Source organism: Bombyx mandarina, chromosome A1, assembly GCF_030267445.1.
Source record: "Bombyx mandarina strain Sakado chromosome A1, ASM3026744v2".
Classification (NCBI taxonomy): domain Eukaryota; kingdom Metazoa; phylum Arthropoda; class Insecta; order Lepidoptera; family Bombycidae; genus Bombyx; species Bombyx mandarina.
Window position 1 is genome coordinate 9098191 of NC_143234.1, and position 25096 is coordinate 9123286.

General features: G+C 37.2%; 2 protein-coding genes across 2 annotated transcripts; one reads left to right on the plus strand and one right to left on the minus strand.

Annotated features, from left to right (window-relative positions):
- Nucleotides 1-23414, plus strand: LOC114253578 (facilitated trehalose transporter Tret1). Its single transcript, XM_028188506.2, has 3 exons — nucleotides 1-174; nucleotides 19235-19370; nucleotides 21285-23414. Exons 1-3 carry the CDS (start codon nucleotides 136-138, stop codon nucleotides 22613-22615), a joined length of 1506 nt encoding a protein of 501 aa, XP_028044307.2. The 5' UTR covers nucleotides 1-135; the 3' UTR covers nucleotides 22616-23414.
- Nucleotides 15285-15905, minus strand: LOC149499507 (uncharacterized). Its single transcript, XM_089739717.1, has one exon. It carries the CDS (start codon nucleotides 15858-15860, stop codon nucleotides 15285-15287), a length of 576 nt encoding a protein of 191 aa, XP_089595843.1. The 5' UTR covers nucleotides 15861-15905.
- Nucleotides 23415-25096: the final 1682 nt, after the last annotated feature.

Genomic DNA, 25096 nt, shown 5'->3' on the forward strand with positions numbered 1-25096 from the left:
ACGTTTTCATAAGATCAAGGAATAAATCGACATTTGTGTCGGCGCTGGGCTAGCGATAAGCCGTAGCGATCGTTTTCAAGATAGCGCGTGTTCAATAATCGAGTGTGTGTGTGTGTGTTTGTATTATTTACAACGATGAAGAAAAATCAATGGATCACGCCGTTCAAGAAACAGGTATAGTCCTTATGCTGTGTGAACGTCGGATGACTGGTCGTTCAAGTCTTTGTACTATCAAGGCGGAAGGTTTAGTTTTTGTCAGGGGAAAGATTGATGATAGCAGTCAAAAGCCATATTCGTAACCTCCTTCTCTGAACTAATGCTGTCGATAAGCTGCAAAATAACTTTATGCTTAGGTATCTTTTTTATTGCTTACATGGGTGGAAGAGCTCACGGTCCATCTGGTGTTAAGTGGTTACCGGAGTCCATAGGCATCTACACAGTAAATGCGGCCACCCACCTTGAGATATAAGTTGTAAGGTCTCAGTTTTTACAATACAACGGCTGCCCCACCCTTCAAACCGAAATGTATTACTGTATCACGGCAGAAATAGGCAGGGTGGTGGTACCTACCCGTCCGGACTTACAAAACGTCCTACCACCAGTTAAGTAAGATTTGAGATGAGTGAGTAAATAGCAATATTGCAGGTATGAAAATTTTTGTCTTTTATCACGCAAGTTATTCTTGATGTTAGATAAGGGCGTATTTCATTGGAAAAATTGGTGCTTGCTCGTAGGACTTGAAAAAGGGCGTAGTCGCATCGCTTCTTAGTGGTACATCAGGTGTCTTGTCCCTAAGGCTGCGACGATATTTTCAATTATGCCGATATGCTTTAGATTATCCTTGCAAACCAAGAAAATCAAACTTAGGAATTTACGGAACCGATCAAGGGCCTTTAGATTTGGTGGGGGGGAGGCAATCACGTTGTTATGCTGTCTTAGTGGCTCCGGCGACCACTTAACTATACAGGCGCCGTGAGCTCGTTCACCCGTCTATGCATTAAAAAACATGGACCATTCCAGTCCCCTAAGCAATTAAGATATTACCACCATTGTAACCTTAACATTGCACAATTCACTTAATATTATACTAAAACACTTCGAGAGGCTCATCGTACCAGTAAAGAGGATGGGAAAAGGCCTCTGAGGGCGCAGTCCAATACTTTGATCCGACCAGATCCGCAACGCCTTTAATTCCAAATTTCACAACGACCTCCATACCGCCAGAGACAGAAACAGATGGAGGAAGATCGTGAGAGAGAAACATACAGAACGGCAGTCACGACCCTCATAATTGAGTTATACGACGCAAGGACGAAGAGAATTGCATCGTAGTAATCTGGAACCAGTGCTTTGAGATAGACTGCCTTTCCGGGGAGTATTAGCCAAGCAAAATAAAAGCCCGAAATTCCACTGCTATACTATTTAAAAGAAGTTTCAAAAGAGCTCTAGTCGGAAACATCAGTTTGACACTGAAATTATCTTTGCCCTTGAAGAAGACCTAAGCTTTCTGATGCTAACAAAAATGTGCCCAAAAAGAATTCACCCTTTTTTTCCTACATAAGCTGATAGCCTTGAGAGGCTATTTTAACGTAACCTTAACTAGTAGGTGAGCTAGGGCTAGGGCTCAATACTAATGACGTTGCTAACACGAACCCTAGCAAGAGCCGTGCTCCGCAGAATCTACCATCGGATCGGGAACGCGACCCACTGGGAAGATCCGGCGAGGAACTCAATGGCTGTGTCTGTGGGTTAATTTACTCGTCGAGCGCTTCGTCGCAAGCGACGGGTTCGGCCAGAACGATGATCGGTGCTTGAGGTATCTAGAAGCACCGTTAGTGGATCGGGAAGATCCGAAATGACGTGTTTTGGGCGACGTCGACTGCTTTCCATTCTGTCCGCAGGATTGGGAATATTGTGGCACCTAGGCTGATGCCTAGTTTGTCTAAAACAAACCGATTGCAAATACAAACGGAAACATAAAACACTTTTGATAGCATCTAACCGCAGACGAATTTGAAAGATGTTTTAATCGTAAACACCAATGTAGATATTTATTTAGTTAATCGCGGTTTCTCCCGCAACGAATTTAGGGAAAGCGGAAAACATTTAATGTGGCCAAACAAACAAACTTGTTTTATTTTCTTTTTTTGCTGTAAATTTTGCTGTGCGTCGTTTCGGATATTTTATTTTCGGTTATCCGAAATTTAAATGCTGGGAGACTTGAACGGGAATTATAAAATGGATTGGAAAAATCATTACTTCGCTGTTATAATTGGCATTGGCCATTTTTTTAATGAAAACTTCTTGAGCACTTTTTGTTAGAGGAAAATATTACAGGTTCGCGTCACCGACATGGTTATGTTATCGAAGATTGATGTGCAACGTAAGCTATAGACCGAACCAGCTGAGTTTATCCCCGGATTCTCTCAGTGGGTCGCGATTCCGTGATAGATTCAGCGAAGCATTGCTCTTATCAAGTCTAATCTTAGCAAGTTCTATCAGAATGAGCCCGTGAACTCGGGATACTTGGGGTCGACATTTCGAGTGATGTCCAATTTCGGAGTCATTTGGAAGGCAAAGCCAAGTTGGCGTCCAAAATGCTGGGAGTCCTCAACAAAGCGAAGCGGTATTTCACGCCTGGACAAAGACTTTTGCTTTATAAAGCACAATTCCGGCCTCGCGTGCAGTACTGCTCCCATCTCTGGACTGGGGCTCCCAAATACCAGCTTCTTCCATTTGACTCCATACAGAGGAGGGCCGTTCGAGTCGTCGATAATCCCATTATCACGGATCGTTTGGAACCTTTGGGTCTGCGGAGGGACTTCAGTTCCCTCTGTATTTTGTACCGTATATTCCATGGGGAGTGCTCTGAGGAATTGTTCGAGATGATACCAGCATCTCGTTTTTACCATCGCACCGCCCGCCACCGGAGTAGAGTTCATCCATACTACCTGGAGCCACTGCGGTCATCGACAGTGCGTTTCCAGAGGTCTTTTTTGCCACGTACCATCCGGCTATGGAATGAGCTCCACTCCATATGATATGTCCTTCTTCAAACGAGGCTTGTGGAGAGTACTCAACGGTAGGCAGTGGCTTGGCTCTGTCCCTGACATTGCTGAAGTCCATGGGCGATGGTAACCACTCACCATCAGTGCCGTATGTTCTTCCGTCTACAAGGGAAAATAAAAAAATAAAAAAAGTCATGTCTACTAAGGTGTGACAGAAGTTGAACAGTAAATACTTTGACTTTGAATTTTGATCTCAAGCTGAGCGATAGTAATGGTGTGATCAAAATATGGACGTCGGTTATCGCATGTCTCCAAGTAAGCCGCGACTTCGTATCTCTTCGATCTTATTCAATGAAAACAAAGTCAAGCTATAATTAACCTACATTACCTACACAGCAATGTCAAGTAATATTTGAAGCACTGATTGGTTATCAGGACTTCAATTATTTTTATTTGTGTTAATTACTTAGTAATTGTAATTGTGCGTGGCCATGTAAAATTCCTGTTTTTTTTGCCAACGTAACTGCTATTAGGTACGAGGGGGTATTTTGGTCCTATCCTAACTGGTGGGTGAGTTTTTTTTTTTTTTTATTTCCCTGTAGGCAGACCAGCATACGGCCCACCTGATGGTGAGTGGTTACCGTCGCCCATGGACTTCAGCAATGCCAGGGGCAGAGCCAAGCCGCTGCCTACCGCCTAATACTCTCCACAAGCCTCTTTTAAAGAAGGATATGTCATAGCGCTCAGGAAACACCGTGGTGGGGAGCTCATTCCATAGCCGGATGGTACGTGGCAAAAAAGACCTCTGGAAACGCACTATCGATAAACGCAGCGGTTCCAGATAATATGGATGAACTCTGCTCCGATGGCGGGAGGTGCGATGATAAAAAGGAGATGAGGGGATCATCTCAAACAATTATCACAGAATAGTGGAAATTCAGTAAAAACGTAGATTACGCTAACGACATTTTCAAGACCATAATAATCTATACTTATATTATAAAGAGGAAAGATTTGTTTGTTTGTTTGTATAGAAAAGGCTCCGAAACTACTAAACCGATTTGAAAAATTATTTCACTGTTTGGAAGCTACACAGTTCCCGAGCAACACAGGCTATATTTTTTTTAAAAAAAATAGGAATCTTTACTAAAACTCCAATAATGTAACCCAAGGTGTAAAAAAATTACCTAAAATATTCTTTACATCGCGTGCCCTGAGAATACTGTTGATGATGGAATAAAATAATGTACTACGACTTTGTAGAACACATTATTATTTACAAAAAGTGTCGGGACAGCATATGTCTAACTATTGTAGTTATGCCGCAATAAGTGTTCTTTTAATTAAAAAAATAAAACAGCGTCAAATATCGTTGAAATTTTTGTTAAAAACCCGAGCGGAGCCGGAGCGGGCCGCTATATATTTATAATTTGCAGCTGTTGACATACAACTTTAACTATTTTTATTTAACTAAATAGTGACGTTGCGCTGACATGTAATATCATTACAATAAAAAAGTCGAGATTAAACGTAGTATAAAAGTAGTTTGAATTATGCCACGGCTCGTAATAAATAAATGGAAAAAATAACGCACGGTCACCCCTGCCCCAAATTAAGACTCCCTGTGTTATGGGTACTAGAGACTAGCATACATAGTTATATAATAAATAATAATAATAATAAATAATAATAATAATAAATAATAATAATAATAATAATAAATAATAATAATAAATAATAATAATAATAATAAATAATAATAATAAATAATAATAATAATAATAAATAATAATAATAATAAATAATAATAATAAATATTTACTAACAATCACGCCACGTTAACTGGTCCCGTGATAATTCGTAAAGAACATGTGTTACAGGTACCAGATAACGGAAATAAATGTAAGATTTTTATTATAAACATACATATATTTAATATACATCCATAATCCTGGAAAATACATTTATCCTGGAAAGATATTTATCATACAAATATCTTCCCTTGGCGGGATTCGAACCTGCGACCCCCTTGTGTAGTGATCATGTCACTTACCACTACACCAGACGGCCGTTAAATATACGTTTAAATATATACATAAGTTGATAATAAGCACCCATACAATTAGCAAACAAACCTGTTCATCTCCACGAATGTTTGTCCGATGTGGGAATCGAGCCCACGACCTTCGGAGCGACAGTCAGAGGCTCTAATTACTACACCACCGAGTCAGTCAATTAGCTTCGAATCACATCATCAGGGCCGTCATTATACCGTGCACTATTACTTATTATACTATGACTCTACGCGCACGCTACCACAGCCCACTGAGTTTCGCCGGATCTTCTCAGTAGGTCGCGATTCCGATCCGGTGGTAGATTCTGCAAAGCACTGCTCTTGCTGGGGCCAGTGTTAGCAACACTCCCGGTTAGAGCCCCGTGAGCTCACCTACACGTCAAGAAGAAGCTGAAATAGCCTCCCAAGGCGACCAGCATAGGTAGGAAAAAATAAATAAATAAAAAGCACACGCTACTCCGTCACGCATTATCACGCATACGTTACGTGATCTTCTCTTTCCCGTTTCCTGTAGCAACTCACACGCTAACGCTCTACATATCCTTAAAGCGTAACGACCCTGCCAAACTTGGAACCTTCATAAACCTTCAACCTTCCTTACCAGCAGAAGATTCGTTGTCGTTATTTTATCAATTACTTTCTCTTGCATAGGCGATGGGACTGTACAAAAAAATGGATATAGAGCGTCGATTTCTGTCCCTAATAATTTTAATTTTTTGCTGACCTAAGCTGTTAGCCTTGAGAGGCTATGTCAGCGTAATTTAACAAGTAGGTGAGCTCACGGGGCTCAAATCTGACATTGCTAACACTAACTTTAGCAAGAGCAGTGCTTCGCAGAATCTACCACCGGATCGGAAACGAGACCCACTGAGAGGCCTAGACCTAGACCTATGGCTATTTTTATTAATGAGTCTTTATGTTTCATGTTTCTATTGTATTGCAAAACGGTGGTCTTATCCATTGAAGGCGGAACGCAACAAATAGAAATTGTTATTGACTTCAATCAAAAGACGAATATATTTTGTCTTTCTCTATCTGTCAGAGATAATTTCGGAAATGGGTAAAACAATTCGATCCTTGGCAGGTCAAGTAATTGCCCAAAATAAATAATCGAGTAGGTACCTATCTACTAAATTATGATTTAAGATGTTTTACAGAGCACCTCAAAATTCTTAAATTTCTTGTAACAGTGAATAATTTATTATATCTTTTAAATTACCTATGTTCAACATATATTTTTTGTTAATGAATGAATGAATGAATGAATGAATGATTTATTTTATTTCAGACAACAATAAGTCCATATGTGTACATAGTATCATTGAAATATACTTAACATTAACAAAACCAATCAAATAAAAAATATACACTTATTAAAAGTAGCTATCAGTGAAATACATTTCAAATATTCCATTCCATTGATACCTACTTCGAACCAACCATTATTATTACTAATATTATTTAGTCCGCAAGTGAACCATGGTACAATGGTTCAAGTACCGACAGTCTTAACGGTCTGTTAATGCCTTCAGTGTGCTTAGTGCGAGTTTTGTAACATTCTCACTAGCGAGCCAGTTTGCTCAAATTTGTATGCAATTGGAACAGCGCCCCTAGCGGCAAACGTACTCGGTGTTATTTTGTGAGTGCGAGTTCATATTAACGTTGTGATCTCGTAACCGAGTAATTTTACCGAAATGAGTACTACGAATGACATTTTTGCGAGTGCGTGTTACAAATTAGTGGATTTTAACGTTTCGATCGAGTATTTCTTTAGTAGTTTTATTTTTCCAACTAGAGAGGCAAAAATATCATGCCATAGAGCCTAATCTTTTTTTATGAAAAATGATAATATGGAGTGAAATGGATTTGATTAATTTTAAGCATTAATCAATTGGCATGGAATGAAATGAAATGAGATCAGATAATATGGGATAAAATATAATCTCTGCAAAATGCTGATTATATACTGAGATTTTTTTCAGTGGACCTTTTCGAAGACTTCGAGAAGCTACGTCCAGCGGTTTTGTTTAATTTTTTAAAATTTTCGCATTTCACAGATACTAAGCAGTTAATAAACCCACGTTACTTTGTTATTGCACAGATGGGTGGACGAGCTCCCGGCCCACCTAATCTTAAGTGGTTACCGGAGCCCATAGACATCTACAACGCAAATGCCGCCTCCCACCTTGAGATATTAGTTCTAAGGTCTAAGTATAGTTACAACGGTTGTCCCACCCTTCAAACCGAAACGCATTACTGCTTCACAGCAAAAATAGGCAGGGTGGTGATACCTACCCGTGCGGACTCACAAGACGTCTACCACCAGTAATGACAAAAATTAATTTTGCGGGTTTGATTTTTATTACATGATGCTATTCCTTTACAGTGAAAGTCAATCGTAAACATTTGATAAGTACGTATTTCATTAGAAAAATTGAAACCCGCCGGCGGGATTAGAACACCGGTGCATTGCAAGATACGAATACACCGGACGCCTTAACCTTTAGGCCAGGACGGTCTCAAAATTACACTTATACACGAAGAAATATTAAATACGCATTAACTAAGAAACATTAAATAGACAAAATAAAACAATTCACACAATTTAGCTCCTCGCGGTCCCTCCAAAATGTCTTTTCACCTTTTTTTCCTAGTTGTTCAATTGTAAATGAATAAATCAAAATCAAATCGAGTTTACGTTCTATACGGTGAAAAATGAAGAATTGTGAGTGTGAGTTGAGATATGCTACTCGCTTCGCAGGGCGTTTATTCACCGAGAGCAGCAATAATATTATTTCTCGTATATTGGTAGCACGTGATGTTTTGGCATTAGACCGTCTAAATGAAATACAACGCATTTTAACAGCATTTTAATGGGAACCAACTACTTTCAAAATTATTCGGGTAATGTCACGTGTTCAATACTATTTTGTACCTTTAGAATTAAAGTGGCTCAACCCAAAATTCTTAGTTTCTGGTAAACTTCAATATTGTAATACAATAATTGTATTTTTTTAGTTTTTCGGTTTAAACACTTTAAGGCATGCCATTTTATTTGAAAAAGACAGAAAGAGTACTTTGTCCTTTTCTAGACTAAAAGAGACTGTTTAATTTTATAAGCTGATAGAATAATATAGAAAAGAATAATAGGATACCCTCTAATCGTCACATTGGAAAAAGGTATGGCTTTATCATTTTATCATTTAAATTATTTTTTATTGCACTTATAAAACTAATTTAATTTACAATATGTAACTACATATATCTATAACTAATCCGTACTTGTCAAATTCCTCATAAATTGTCAATATTCTTAATAAAATTCCTATTAATAATATACAAGTGCAAATGTTGAGCTGCTTGCCGAAATGATATAATAGTGTTTTGTTTTTTTGTTGTTTCCTTGTAGGCTGCCTGTAATAATCTAAATCTGTGTGAAAGGCAATAAATGATTTTATTATTATCTACTAATGGTAGTCCAGTGGTCGAAATTTGACCATAATTTATTTAAATTTTAAGTTTGAACATTATTATAGTTCTATTGTCACCTTTCTATTATCATCATTTCTATAATAATCATTGCTCTATGTCGCCAAGGCTACATTATAGAAAAATAATATTAAAGACAAAAAATATTAATCTATTCTCAATTTGACCACAGATTGATAAATCAATAAACAAAAAAAGTATAAATGCATGTGTGTGTCAAATACATGGTAATGTGTGTAAGGTTTTTTTATTCATTTAGTTTATTTTTTTATTGTTTATGCACAATTAAAAAAAAAAATTAGCAATCTGCACTACTTCTCTATATTCTCTATGAGTGTGGGAAATTTCGTACTTCTCCGTCCGCGCAATTTTCGTAAAAAGGAGTCCAACATTTTTGCTGCACGTATTACCTACTTAAAATGTAGGTTCTTAATAATAATACATAAGTGTTTTGAAATATAAAACTAATCTTAATTTTTTTAGTTATACCACTTCCATTCTAAGGGTGCAATTTCGTAAACAAACTTTGCCGTAATGGCGTAACCTTTAAAATACACGAAAACTGCCCAGCATAAACATATTTTTTTAGTAACTTTAATAAAAGTATTAGAATTAGAAGTTTATTATAGAATTTATTTAATTGTAAGTACATATTTAGACATACTTAACATAATTCATCTTGGAATAGGTAATTATTTCAGCTTTTTTTAATTAAAGAAATTATGTTTTACATAGGTTTAATCTTTTACCCGTTGAACGTTTATAAAATGATTGTATTTACGGTAATAGTGTTGATGATCTTCATTAGGTGGCCCAAATATACTAAAATTATTACGAGCATCCATCCTTATTTATAAATGTGTAAAGAAGCAAAATTATTATTACATTGTTCAAATTTCTATATAATTTATAAATATAAATCTGTACGTATGTACCTGTAAATATGTATATTGCGCGCGTGTGTGTGTGTGTGCGCGTGTGTATGTGCGTGTGTGTATATATTTCTATAATAGATAGATACACAGTGTGCAATTCATTTCGAAATTATTCTTGCCCATCTAATGGTTGTCTGGAAGAGATCACTCTTAGCGATAAGACCAAGAAAAAATGTTTCACAATATTTATTCATTTTGTGTACAATAAAGAGTACTCTTTCACTGGTGGTAGGACCTCTTGGGAGTCCACACGGGTAGGTACCACCACCCCGCCTATTTCCGCCGTGAAGCAATAATGCTTTTCGGTTCGAAGGGTGGGGTAGCCGTTGTAACTATACTGAGACCTTAGAACTTATATGTCGAGGTGGGTGGCGCATTTACGTTGTAGATGTCTATGGGCTCCAGTAACCACTTAACATCAGGTGGGCTGTGAGCTCGTCCATCCATCTAAGCAATAAAAAAAAAAACAACTCTATCTCGCTCTCTCTCTCTCATCAAACAACTCTTTAAAAAAAAGCAATGATTTAATAAGAATTAAATGAAAAAGCAAAGAATTAATATGTATTTACAACTAGCTAGACGTCTATAAAATTTTCTAACCGAAAAAATATATGTGTATAAACCATTAGAATAGATAAAACCTTAAAAAACAACATTATTATTAAAAACGAAAGAAAAAATCTTGATATTGTATTGGTTTCACGGCAAAATTTTTAGTGACTACTTAACTTGCTTCAAAGTGAAGAAATACTCTCAAAATCCATTAATTTGTAACTCGCACTCGCACAATGACATACAATAATCGAGAGGCTCACTTCGGTAAAGCTATTCGATACATGAGACAGCAACATAAACAAACCTTCTCTCTCCCACAAAATGAGATTCATAAGCTTACCACTAGGTGGCACTGATACAAACTCACACAAATTAAACATAACATTAACATCGACTGAGTAATTAAAAAAACTCGCACTAAGCACAGGTACATTACCCATTACCCGACTAATTATAAATATCGTTAGAAAGCTTGGCATTTCAATTAAACGCCTTAAAAAAAAACTTGCATGCTACCAATATAAAAGAAAAAAATATTGCTTCTAAAGATGAATAAACGTCCTGCAAATCGAGTAACTCGCACTCAGTAGGCTTAGTGCGAGTTGCAAAAATCGAATCGAATGACTCGCATCGAGTGTACGCTCTTCACGGTGAAACGTGCGGAGCTCTGAGTGCGAGTTACTCGATTTGCAGGACGTTTATTCATCTTTAGAAGCAATAATTTTTTCTTTTATATTGGTAACACGCAAGTTTTTTGTTAAGGCGTTTAATTGAAATGCCAAGCTTTCTAACGATATTTATAATTAGTCGGGTAATGGGTAATGTACCTGTGCTTAGTGCGAGTTTTTTTAATTACTCAGTCGATGTTAATGTTATGTTTAATTTGTGTGAGTTTGTATCAGTGCCACCTAGTGGTAAGCTTATGAATCTCATTTTGTGGGAGAGAGAAGGTTTGTTTATGTTGCTGTCTCATGTATCGAATAGCTTTACCGAAGTGAGCCTCTCGATTATTGTATGTGCGAGTGCGAGTTACAAATTAATGGATTTTGAGAGTATTTCTTCACTTTCAAGCAAGTTAAGTAGTCACTAAAAATTTTGCCGTGAAACCAATACAATATCAAGATTTTTTCTTTCGTTTTTAATAATAATGTTGTTTTTTAAGGTTTTATCTATACTAATGGTTTATACACATATATTTTTTCGGTTAGAAAATTTTATAGACGTCTAGCTAGTTGTAAATACATATTAATTCTTTGCTTTTTCATTTAATTCTTATTAAATCATTGCTTTTTTTTAAAGAGTTGTTTGATGAGAGAGAGAGAGTGAGATAGAGTTTTTTTTTTTTATTGTTTAGATGGATGGACGAGCTCACAGCCCACCTGATGTTAAGTGGTTACTGGAGCCCATAGACATCTACAACGTAAATGCGCCACCCACCTCGAGATATAAGTTCTAAGGTCTCAGTATAGTTACAACGGCTACCCCACCCTTCGAACCGAAACGCATTATTGCTTCACGGTGGAAATAGGCGGGGTGGTGGTACCTACCCGTGTGGACTCCCAAGAGGTCCTACCACCAGTGAAAGAGTATTCTTTATTGTACACAAAATGAATAAATATTGTGAAACATTTTTTCTTGGTCTTATCGCTAAGAGTGATCTCTTCCAGACAACCATTAGATGGGCAAGAATAATTTCGAAATGAATTGCACACTGTGTATCTATCTATTATAGAAATATATACACACACGCACATACACACGCGCACACACACACACACACACACGCGCACAATATACATATTTACAGGTACATACGTACAGATTTATATTTATAAATTATATAGAAATTTGAACAATGTAATAATAATTTTGCTTCTTTACACATTTATAAATAAGGATGGATGCTCGTAATAATTTTAGTATATTTGGGCCACCTAATGAAGATCATCAACACTATTACCGTAAATACAATCATTTTATAAACGTTCAACGGGTAAAAGATTAAACCTATGTAAAACATAATTTCTTTAATAAAAAAAAACTGAAATAATTACCTATTCCAAGATTAATTATGTTAAGTATGTCTAAATATGTAATTACAATTAAATAAATTCTATAATAAACTTCTAATTCTAATACTTCTATTAAAGTTACTAAAAAAATATGTTTATGCTGGGCAGTTTTCGTGTATTTTAAAGGTTACGCCATTACGGCAAAGTTTGTTTACGAAATTGCACCCTTAGAATGGAAGTGGTATAACTAAAAAAATTAAGATTAGTTTTATATTTCAAAACACTTATGTATTATTATTAAGAACCTACATTTTAAGTAGGTAATACGTGCAGCAAAAATGTTGGACTCCTTTTTACGAAAATTGCGCGGACGGAGAAGTACGAAATTTCCCACACTCATAGAGAATATAGAGAAGTAGTGCAGATTGCTAATTTTTTTTTTTAATTGTGCATAAACAATAAAAAAATAAACTAAATGAATAAAAAAACCTTACACACATTACCATGTATTTGACACACACATGCATTTATACTTTTTTTGTTTATTGATTTATCAATCTGTGGTCAAATTGAGAATAGATTAATATTTTTTGTCTTTAATATTATTTTTCTATAATGTAGCCTTGGCGACATAGAGCAATGATTATTATAGAAATGATGATAATAGAAAGGTGACAATAGAACTATAATAATGTTCAAACTTAAAATTTAAATAAATTATGGTCAAATTTCGACCACTGGACTACCATTAGTAGATAATAATAAAATCATTTATTGCCTTTCACACAGATTTAGATTATTACAGGCAGCCTACAAGGAAACAACAAAAAAACAAAACACTATTATATCATTTCGGCAAGCAGCTCAACATTTGCACTTGTATATTATTAATAGGAATTTTATTAAGAATATTGACAATTTATGAGGAATTTGACAAGTACGGATTAGTTATAGATATATGTAGTTACATATTGTAAATTAAATTAGTTTTATAAGTGCAATAAAAAATAATTTAAATGATAAAATGATAAAGCCATACCTTTTTCCAATGTGACGATTAGAGGGTATCCTATTATTCTTTTCTATATTATTCTATCAGCTTATAAAATTAAACAGTCTCTTTTAGTCTAGAAAAGGACAAAGTACTCTTTCTGTCTTTTTCAAATAAAATGGCATGCCTTAAAGTGTTTAAACCGAAAAACTAAAAAAATACAATTATTGTATTACAATATTGAAGTTTACCAGAAACTAAGAATTTTGGGTTGAGCCACTTTAATTCTAAAGGTACAAAATAGTATTGAACACGTGACATTACCCGAATAATTTTGAAAGTAGTTGGTTCCCATTAAAATGCTGTTAAAATGCGTTGTATTTCATTTAGACGGTCTAATGCCAAAACATCACGTGCTACCAATATACGAGAAATAATATTATTGCTGCTCTCGGTGAATAAACGCCCTGCGAAGCGAGTAGCATATCTCAACTCACACTCACAATTCTTCATTTTTCACCGTATAGAACGTAAACTCGATTTGATTTTGATTTATTCATTTACAATTGAACAACTAGGAAAAAAAGGTGAAAAGACATTTTGGAGGGACCGCGAGGAGCTAAATTGTGTGAATTGTTTTATTTTGTCTATTTAATGTTTCTTAGTTAATGCGTATTTAATATTTCTTCGTGTATAAGTGTAATTTTGAGACCGTCCTGGCTTAAAGGTTAAGGCGTCCGGTGTATTCGTATCTTGCAATGCACCGGTGTTCTAATCCCAACGGCGGGTATCAATTTTTCTAATGAAATATGTACTTATCAAATGTTTACGATTGACTTTCACTGTAAAGGAATAGCATCATGTAATAAAAATCAAACCCGCAAAATTAATTTTTGTAATTACTGGTGGTAGGACGTCTTGTGAGTCCGCACGGGTAGGTATCACCACCCTGCCTATTTTTGCCGTGAAGCAGTAATGCGTTTCGGTTTGAAGGGTGGGACAACCGTTGTAACTATACTGAGATCTTAGAACTAATATCTCAAGGTGGGAGGCGGCATTTGCGTTGTAGATGTCTATGGGCTCCGGTAACCACTTAAGATTAGGTGAGCCGGGAGCTCGTCCACCCATCTGTGCAATAACAAAGTAACGTGGGTTTATTAACTGTTTAGTATCTGTGAAAGTGCGAAAATTTAAAAAAATTAAACAAAACCGCTGGACGTAGCTTCTCGAAGTCTTCGAAAAGGTCCACTGAAAAAAAAGTGTGTGTGTCCGCTCCGACGCACGACTGGAGTTTACTGGATATAAAAAATTAAACGAAACAATACGAGAAATAGTTCTATATTACGACAACACGATACACTACAGATTATTAACAAATTAACGAGACACAAAACAAACGACTAACAAATATATGAAAATACAATAATGAGAGAAACGCGCGATCAGTACGAGGCTTTGTGGCGGACTGCCGGCGCATGTACTAGCATGTCACACGAAATGCGCATAACGCATTTCGTGTGACATGCTAGTACGATTTTGGTCCCCATAATTTTCATACCCCGGGCCTATATATGTAAATCGATTCTAAAGGAGTAAACTCACGCATTTCGTGTGACATGCTAGTACGATTTTGGTCCCCATAATTTTCATACCCCGGGCCTATATATGTAAATCGATTCTAAAGGAGTAAACTCCAAAAATCTCAGTATATAATCAGCATTTTGCAGAGATTATATTTTATCCCATATTATCTGATCTCATTTCATTTCATTCCATGCCAATTGATTAATGCTTCAAATTAATCAAATCCATTTCACTCCATATTATCATTTTTCATAAAAAAAAATTAGGTTCTATGGCATGATATTTTTGCCTCTCTAGTTGGAAAAATAAAACTACTAAAGAAATACTCGATCGAAACGTTAAAATCCACTAATTTGTAACACGCACTCGCACAAATGTCATTCGTAGTACTCATTTCGGTAAAATTACTCGGTTACGAGATCACAACGTTAATATGAACTCGCACTCACAAAATAACACCGAGTACGTTTGCCGCTAGGGGCGCTGTTCCAATTGCATACAAATTTGAGCAAACTGGCTCGCTAGTGAGAACGTTACAAAACTCGCACTAAGCACACAGAGCTCCGCACGTTTCACCGTGAAGAGCGTACACTCGATGCGAGTCATTCGATTCGATTTTTGAAACTCGCACTAAGCCTACAGGATGCTGTTAGGGCTGACCCGGACCCGGCCAATCAGGGATGTGCATATTTTCCGCATGGTCGTAAAGAAACAGTCGACTCGTGCCTCGGCGAACACTCCCGACGCGCTACAGAACCGAGGCAGCCCCAACAACACCCTGAACGCATTGTTGTATTGGACGCGTAAGGCGCTGTACTGCTTTTGACTATAGAGCACCCACAGGCTGCACGTATAGAAGGACGTACAAAACGCTCTAAATAGAGTGATTTTGATATCCCGCGAACATCGAGCGAACCTGCGGGCAATCATATTAGCTCTTACAGACAGCGCTCTCCGCTCCCGCTCAATGTCTGTATCATCCCTCAGGTCAGAGGTTACAAAGTGTCCTAGGTATTTAAACTTGTCTACTCTGCGCAGTGGCGTACCATTCAGTTTGACGGAGGGAATGTTATCCAGACACCTGCCTCTGGCCTGAAACACCATACACTCACTCTTCTTTGTATTATACACCAGACCGTGACTTAGAGCATACCTTTCACATATGCCAAGCAGCTTAGACAGCCCACAGGCCGACGCACTCAGCAGCACCATGTCATCAGCATAACTGATATTGTTGAGACATATTTCATCAATATGGCAGCCGAATGCAATCTTATAGATTTTTTTCATTAAACGCCATCTATTGGCAACATACAAAAACATTTTTGGTCTATTATAAATTATCATTTAATTTTATGTTAGGTCCTTGTTTTTTTTTAATTTTAATTCATGACTGCAAATGTGAACGCGAGCAAAGCCGCGGGACAACACTATGAAGCCTAAACAGTTAAGTGAGTTTACAATAACAACATTCATTCGACATCAGCTGATTAAAGCCATTTGAATATTTTTATCATAACATTTTCGTCCGTATCTTGAAAAGGCGATGCTGATGATAAGATACTTCAGAAAGTAGCCACTCATAATGCGTAAGGAAAAATGTTACTACTATTTTTTAGTAGGAAAAATTCGAAAAACATATCGGTACCTAAAGGAAATGCCTTTGGCTTTGCCGCTGAGGCAGAAACTCCCCTGCTACCATCAGAGCAGATGGAAACACAGTCCTATACTGACTGTGCCATCATGAGTCCACACAACACTCTACAATTTTTTTTATTTTTTTATTGCTTATATGGTTGGACGACCTCACAGTCCACCTGGTGTTAAGTAGTTACTGAAACCCATAGACATCTACAACGTAAATGCGCCACCCACCTTGAGATATAAGTTCTAAGATCTCAGTATAGTTACAACGGCTGCCCTACCTTTCATTACTGCTGAAACGCATTACTGCTTCACGGCAGAAATAGGTAAGGCGGTGGTACCTACCCGTGCGGACTCACAAGAGGTCCTACCACGAGTATTCTGCCTCAAATAAATCAGTGAATCCTATCATGAATGGTTATTGAAATGTTAAGTTATATATATATATATCTCGCTGCCTACGAACGGATCTTACGTGCGGTTTTTTTATATTTATACATTTTCTGATCGGTAAACCTGCCTTTCTTCTGCCATAAACTAAGACATTCTCATTGCCAATGTTTAAGGCTATTTCTCGCTACTCGCCAACAGAAGATTCTCCGTGTACTTTTCAACTAAGAACTGTTAATATGATGCTTCTTATTAGAACATGTACTTATAATGAAAACAAACTAAAATGTAGATTAAAAACAACAAAAAGACACGCTAAATAAATTTAATGAGATCGGTCCTGGATACGTATGCAAAACTTCGAAGTTATTTGGATGTCTTGAAATTAGTGATAACTATGGTTGATAGGACGCCATATACACACGGTTAGCGTGGTATGGACATGTGATGCGTAGAAAGAAGATGCATGTGACCAGGAGATGTATGGAAATGGCAGTGCAAGGTAGACGGGGATAGGTCGATCGAAGAAGACATGGATGGAGTGTGTGAATGACGATATCAGAGAGAGAAGTGAGTGTTGAGATGACGTATAGAAGAGAATGGAATAGAAAAATTTGCTGTGCCGACCCCAGCTACTGGGATAAGGTGGAGAAAAAGAAGAACATACACACTTGATGACGTACTGTGGAGAGTGAGATGAGGACTGCCGGTCTGTAACCTGGAACCAAGTTAAGGAGCAAGCGCAAGAAAGGACTACCCTAGAACTACTGCTATGGTTGAAAGATTCTCTTACATAGACAATACACATACATTACTGGTGGTAGGACCTCTTATGAGTCCGCATGTGTAGGTACCACCACCCCTCCTATTTCTGCCGTGAAACAGTAATACGTTTCGGTTTGAAGAGTGGGGTAGCCGTTGTAACTATACTGAGGCCTTAGAACTTATATCTCAAGGTGGGTGACTCCAGTAACCAATAAAAAAAAGCACATAAACAAATATTATCAAATTCACTATTGCCAAACACCAAAAGTGGCGTTTAAGTTGTTTTTCTTTTGTAGCTTCCAGTGATTCCTTGTGCCAGACACGACCGATTCGTCAGCTTAATACAAATAACAATCAATACCTAACAAAGGTTTTATTTAGATTTTTCCGCAACGAAACTAAAAGGTTATTTCGATTGACGTGAATTTGTTTTCATTGCCGCCAATTAATACGCGAGCACGTTTTCATTGTTGTAAATTGATAGTCTTCGGAGTTAGAACTAATTTTAGCTCATTGAATTTGTGAGGGGTTTTAATTTATCAACCTTTTTAATGTAGTAAACTAATTTGCTAATTTATTCGAATTGAAAGGGCCTATGTTCAGCAGTGGACGTTGATGATGAAGCTAATTTACAGGCCAAGGTTTTCTTTTTTAATAAATGAAATCAAATCAAATCAATTTTTTTATCTATACATTAATAGGTGAAGCAAAAACTTTGGACCCCTTCTTACGAAAATTGGGCGGACGGAGGAGTATGAAATTTCCCTCACTTATAGAGAATATAGAGAAGGAGTGCAGAATGTTTTTTTTTTTTAATTATGCATAAAAAATACATTAACTCAATAAAAAAAATCAATACACACACTACCATGTTTTTTGACACACACACGCACGCTTACTTGTACTGCATATACTACATTTGTTATTGTCAAACTATTCTTATTGCTTAAATAAAGACGTGACGTGTTAAATAAAGACGTTAAATAAAGTGGTCAAATTGAGAATAGATTAAATATTGTTTGTCTTTGTTAATATTTGTCTAAAGTGTAGTCTTAGCGAAATCTGTGAATAAATAGAAGTCTTAGACAATAGAATCATAATAGTGTATATACAAACTTATAATTTATAGTCAAATTTCGACTACCGGGGGAGCATTAGTTCAACATAAATGAAGGTACATACTTGTTGAACGTCAATAAGAACTACCGCCAATTCACAAAAACTAGCCTCCGCCCTGAGAAGAATAGGCAAGAAATTCAGCGGATATGTCTTTTTTATTTGAAATATATATATTTTTTTTAATATTAGGTATTAGATCGAATAATCGAAGCAGCTGGTTTTGTTCGGACGATGCACGCTAAGAGCTCGCAAGTATTAGTACCGTCATCATTACTTCTCGTCCGAGCGTGCTAGAATAGTCTCTTACAGTACCAACGATTAGGTAGAGAAAAGGACCTACACAATCTCTGGCTTTCTGGTATGCAAGAAAGGCGTCCTTCAAATGCCTTCAAAACTTTTTACTGGTGGTACGACTTCTTGTGAGTCCGGACGGGTAGGTACCACCGCCTTGCCTATTTCTGCCGTGAAGCAGTAATGCTTTTCGGTTTGAAGGGTGGGGTAGCCGTTGTAACTATACTGAGACCTTAGAACTTATATCTCAAGGTGGGTGACGCATTTACGTTGTGGATGTCTATGGGCTCCAGTAACTACGTAACACCAGGTGGGCTGTGAACTCGTCCACCCTTCTAAGCAATAAAAAAAAGTATATTCCACTGCCCTTGTTTCAGTGCTTTGTGACGGCTGGGGTGTGTCTCAACATGGCCAGCCACGGACTGGTGATGGGTTTCTCCGCCATCTTAGTACCGCAACTCCAGCAGCCCGATTCACCGATACCCGTTGACTACTCCACAGGATCGTGGATCGGTAAGGTCTAACTTCTTAATTAAAAACATACATCATCATCAAAGCCGGTTGTTCTTGGCGGAGCAGTCGTGGTCATGTGGAATTCTTGTTTATTAAAGCCTAGAGATATGTTTTCCATAGTTTGCGAACTGAGGCTTGGCGCACGTACTCGTGGTTTCAGTAAGGTCTTTCACCAGATCAGTCCAGCGCATGGAGATTCGCCCACGAGATCTCTTACCATCAAAGCCAACAATCACCATTAACTTCTATTATACTTCTATAATATAATCACAAATTTCGCCAAAACTATACAATATTAAAGACAAATAATATTAATCTATTCTCCGTTTGACCACAGACTTTAAACAATAACAAAAGTTTGACAATTGACAATAAACAAAGAATATAATCATTATTATATATATGTCTGTGCTGTGTCAAATACATGATAGTGTGTGTAATGATTTTTTTATTGATTAAATGTATTTTTTAAAAAACATATTAGCATTCTGCACTCCTTCTCTACATTCTCTATAAGTGTGAGATATTTCATACTCCTCCGTCCGCGCAATTTTCGTAATAATCTAAAGATATTCAAAAATCAAACACCAACCCAGTTCAAACAACAAACCAGGCACTGTCATCTGGCCTCAATTTAGAATTGCCTATGTTATGGGTACCATAGACTGACATACATATTTTTACATATTTTAATAAATACATATATAGATAATAAACACCCAGATAAAGCCGCTAACTACTGCACCAACGTGTCAGTCAAAAAATTAATTATACAATTCAACATAAACGAGTTTTTTATCGAAAACAAAAAATTAGCTTAATTTTTTTTTAAGTATCATTAATTAACTAGGTGATGACCGAGCTTCGCTCGGTTTTTTTTTGCTAACGCCATCTTGTTGTGTCTTTAAAGCGGTTAGTTGCCCTCAATTAAGAAAAATAGTAATATTATTCGCCAATAGATGTCGGGAAGAGTTGATTATTGAAAACACGAATAAAGCAACATTTTCTGAAAATAAATCGTAGCTAGATCGATTTATCGCCCCCGAAATCCCCTGTATACTAAATTTTATGAAAATCGTTGAAGCCGTTTCCGAGATTCAGATTATATATAATATATTAATATACAAGAATTGCTCGTTTAAAGGTATAAGATTATAAGGAAAAGATTGCAACGTTGCGTTGTAATTGTTACAGAGGCATTCTTTTATATCGATTAGCTCGCATTAACCTTCATATCAAGTTTAAGGTACTTTAAGTGCTCACAGGAAACCACGGAACCTACAAAAAATGAGGTCTAAAATCTAAATCATAATTGTGTATTAAGTAAAGTAATAGTAAAGTTTAAAACTATTACAACTTTTTTTATTATTATTGTTGCTTAGATGGGTTGGACGACCCCACCTCGTTTTAAGTGGCTACCAGAGCCCATAGATATCTACAACGTAAATGCGCCCCCCATCTTGAGACATGATTTCCAAGGTCTCAGCTTTAACTGTACAACGCCTGCCTTTCAAACCAGAAGACATTACTGCTTCACGACAGAAGTAGGCAGGGTGGTGCTGCCCGAATGGATTCACAAGACGCTTTACCTCCAAGTAAACCTCAAATGATCTTTTTTTTTTTATTGCTTAGATGGTTGGACGAGCTCACAGCCCACCTGGTGTTAAGTGGTTACTGGAGCCCATAGACATCCACAACGTAAATATAAGTTCTAAGGTCTCAAGTAAGTTACAACGGCTGCTCCACCCTTCAAACCGAAAAGCATTACTGCTTCACGGCAGAAATAGGCAGGGTGGTGGTACCCACCCGTGCAGACTCACAAGAGGTCCTACCACCAGTAAAATATCATCTGGATCTGGAAATAAACAGAAATATTCTTCAGAATCTTTTTCAAAAACGTTGTTTTCGTTACAGCTTCGATCCCCGGCTTCGCTTTGGTCGTCGGAAACTTCATCGTCCCCACAATCATGGCCAAGTACGGACGACGAACAGCAAATCTCATCAGCATAGCTCCCATGATCACCGGCTGGTTCAATATATTGCTGGCAAGAAATGTTTCTGCCTTACTCATCGCAAGATTCAATCAAGGCATAGCTATGGGCATGAGCGCTTCCCTGGGACCCGTCCTAATCGGAGAATACACCAGCCCCAATAATCGAGGTGCATTTCTGACGAGTATCTCATTGACGATCGCCACAGGAGTTCTGGCGGTCCACACTATGGGCTCGTATTTGTCATGGCAAACGACTGCCTTGGTTTGCGCATTCATTGCCTTTGTGGATCTTCTGATCGTGATCTACTCACCGGAATCGCCGAGTTGGTTGGCCGACCAAGGACGCTATGACGAATGCCGGAAAGTCTTCAGATGGTTGAGAAGCGAAGAAGAGGAAGAGGAATTGGAGAGAATGATAGAAGCGGCCATAGTCGTGAGAGAGTCGAAAGCGGACGTCAATCTTTCAGAATCGTTCTTAAATAAAGTCAAAAGAAACGTTTTACACTTCTGCTCAACAATCATGAAAAGAGAGTTTTACAGGCCTATTTTTATTATGATGCACATTTACACGTTAGGACAATGGGCTGGAGCTAACATCCTAGCTGCTTATACTCTAGACATATTCACGGCTGTCATAGGAGAAGACATAAATATGCCTTTGTTAATAATAACGCTGGACGCTCAGAGAATCGTTTCGAACGCCGCAGCCATTTTTGTCATTAAGAAAATTAACAGACGGACAATGCTGTTTTCGACTGTTAGCTTGAATTTGTTCGCTTTCCTCTCCACCGCTGCTTATACGTATTGTAAAGGGCGCGGTTTGTTACCTTTCGACCATCCCGTCATAGGTATAGCTCTGATACACATCCACATGTTCACAATAGCGACGGGCACAGTCCCGTTACCCTTCATTATAGCAGGAGAATTGTTCCCTCTGGAGTTCAGGAGTCTAGCCGGTGGTATAAGCGTACTGTTCTTATCAACGAATCTATTTATAGCCGTTAAAACGTTTTCACTATTATTAAAGTCCATCGGTATACACGGTGCGTATCTGATATATGCTGGCGTCGTAGCTTATTGCTTGGTTATAGCTGGCTTCTTCCTGCCAGAAACAAAAGACCGGACGCTACAAGAAATAGAAGACGAATTCCGAGGTAGACCGTTAACTGTTGAGGAGTTGAAATCCACTCAGTCGTTGACCTCGTGGAAGCTAAGAAGCCAAGACAGACGTTGCAGCAGTCCTGTTGTATAGTTGCGTATATAAGCGTTTGAGCTCAGAAATCGTCTGATCATTAGTAATGGCGATATCCATAGCCTATATATTCAAATATTGATAGTAGGATACGAAATAAACATTTTAAATATGCTATAAAATATTAAATCGTATATAGCCAAAACCGACAACCCAGGACAGATCAGCCTGGCGCCGTAGAGTGAGGAGACCCGACCCCAGATAACGGGAACAGGGACGGATAGTAGTAGTAGTGTATAGCTATATTTCGTCCGTCAAGCATCTAGTACGAAATAGCACAGGGAAGGGACTAGAGCTTTCGTTTTCCCGCAATTTCTGGGACTGCTGTGTTGTGACTGCGAACGTTGTTTTTTACTTAAATGTCACACTTGGAGACTAGCCAACAAAAAAACTTTCTATTCGACAATATACTTCTATAATAAAAAAACTAGTACTAATTACTACTAAGTAACTTAGTAAATAATAGACACGTACGTTGCGTTCACCGTTTATTGACACACTGAAGTGAATACTTACTTACAAACATAACACCTCCACCCTTATTTACTACACATTATAAGCGCAATTAATATATATATATATATCTTAACTAAGCGTACATAACAAACTAAAGTAAAAAAAAACAAAGAGAGGTTATAACTATATACTTAATCTATTTCCTCGAATCCATATCTAACTGGTGGCTTGCGTATTCTTACAGGACGTTCACGTTTGGGTGTCACATTTTCATTCATACTCTTACCACCAGTACTACATGCTCCCTTGTCTATCGGCACAGCGGGTCTCACCTCGTCGCCACTAGTAAATAATAGACACGTACGTTGCGTTCACCGTTTATTGACACACTGAAGTGAATACTTACTTACAAACATAACATAACTAAGTAGGTATAGCTTATTTGAGTAATTCTTTATCCATATGCATTTAATTAATTTGGCAAAAAACGCAAAAAAATCTCGGTCCTTAACCTGTTAAATTATTATGGCAATCACAAAGTACAATGTACCTGTCGTTAGTTAGGCTGAATAACTATCATTTTCGGCGATATTAATTTTTATATATAAAGGTATATATATATTTAAAACCGAACATTAGTTATTTTATTATTGTTTTAATATTAAATTATTAAATTTAATATTAAAACAATAATAAAATAAGACATAAACATTATCAAAAGCAAAACATTAACTGTCCCCTTCGCACTCATAAGCTAGACCGCGCGAGAGAGAGATGGGCAGAGTTTTTGTGATGCGCATGCAGTGCGACGTCATGCCGCGCGCTTATTCACAAACACTACACAAGCGCAATGTGTGAATGTGATAAACGCGATGGTACATGGTAGGCGGGGTGGGAGGTGTTAAGTTTTATTTTCGTTACGGAATTTCTTAATTCGGTCGCCGCGCTCAAAGCCCGCGATAAAAGCTATGCAATATATAAAATCAGTTGACAACAGTTTTTTCTCTCACATCACTCACTTAAAAACACTAAAGGTTGTTGTTTGATGTCGTGTTTCATTCGTGAGCTGCATTGAATTAGATCGAGGATTCACTAATTATTAATTATTAATTACCTAGTTACCATAAATACTTATTCTAAATTTAGCAACAGGATATTTTCCTTTGCTGAAATAATATGTTAAGTAATCAATGTTATTAATTATTTATCAATCAATTTTATACCTAACCTTTGACGTTCAAAATTAGCTTAAGACAAAAAAACACGAAGTCTCGTTTACTATATTACTGTTTTTAGTCTTGGGTGATAGACAAGGACCGCTTGATGGAAAGCGGTCAGCTATGCTTGTGGACATCAGTAGTGCAAAGAGCACAGCCCAGCCGCTACCGATCCCTTTTCCAGACCTCGCTTGGAGAGGGATGCACATTGAGCAGTTTGTTAATGAGCTCACTAGGAATATAACGAGTTATTTATTTGTTATTTTTATTTCTGACTAGCTGACCCGGTAGACTTCGTAGTGCCTCAATCGATAAATAAAAGACCTAAGTTTGGTATAAAACAAACTTATTATAAAACAAACAAAAGGAATCTGTCCCACGGGAGACGCATCAAAGGGAAAACAAAATTGTTCTTTTTATTTAATTCCGAGCATTTTCATATTTGTCTACCTTTTAAACATTCTCGGGACTTTCACAAATAATTCAAGACTAAAAGTAGTCAAATTGGTCCAGCCGTTCTCGAGTTTTAGCGAAACTAACGAACAGAAATTCATTTTTATATATATAGGTATATAGATGAAAAGACATTGCAATTAAAAAGCCAAGCGAGATTTTAGCGCGCTATGTTTGAACGAAGCTTTAAGATTTGTTAGTAAGTCACTATTTGCCTAGGTGACGGTCATCATTTAATGAATGACCACTTCAGATAGAAATACTTCAAAAGGGCGTCAGTCATCTTTGCTCGGTAGATCGAAAGCATCAATTTAACAATTGACGTCGAATTAATACTAAAAAAAAAACATGTGTG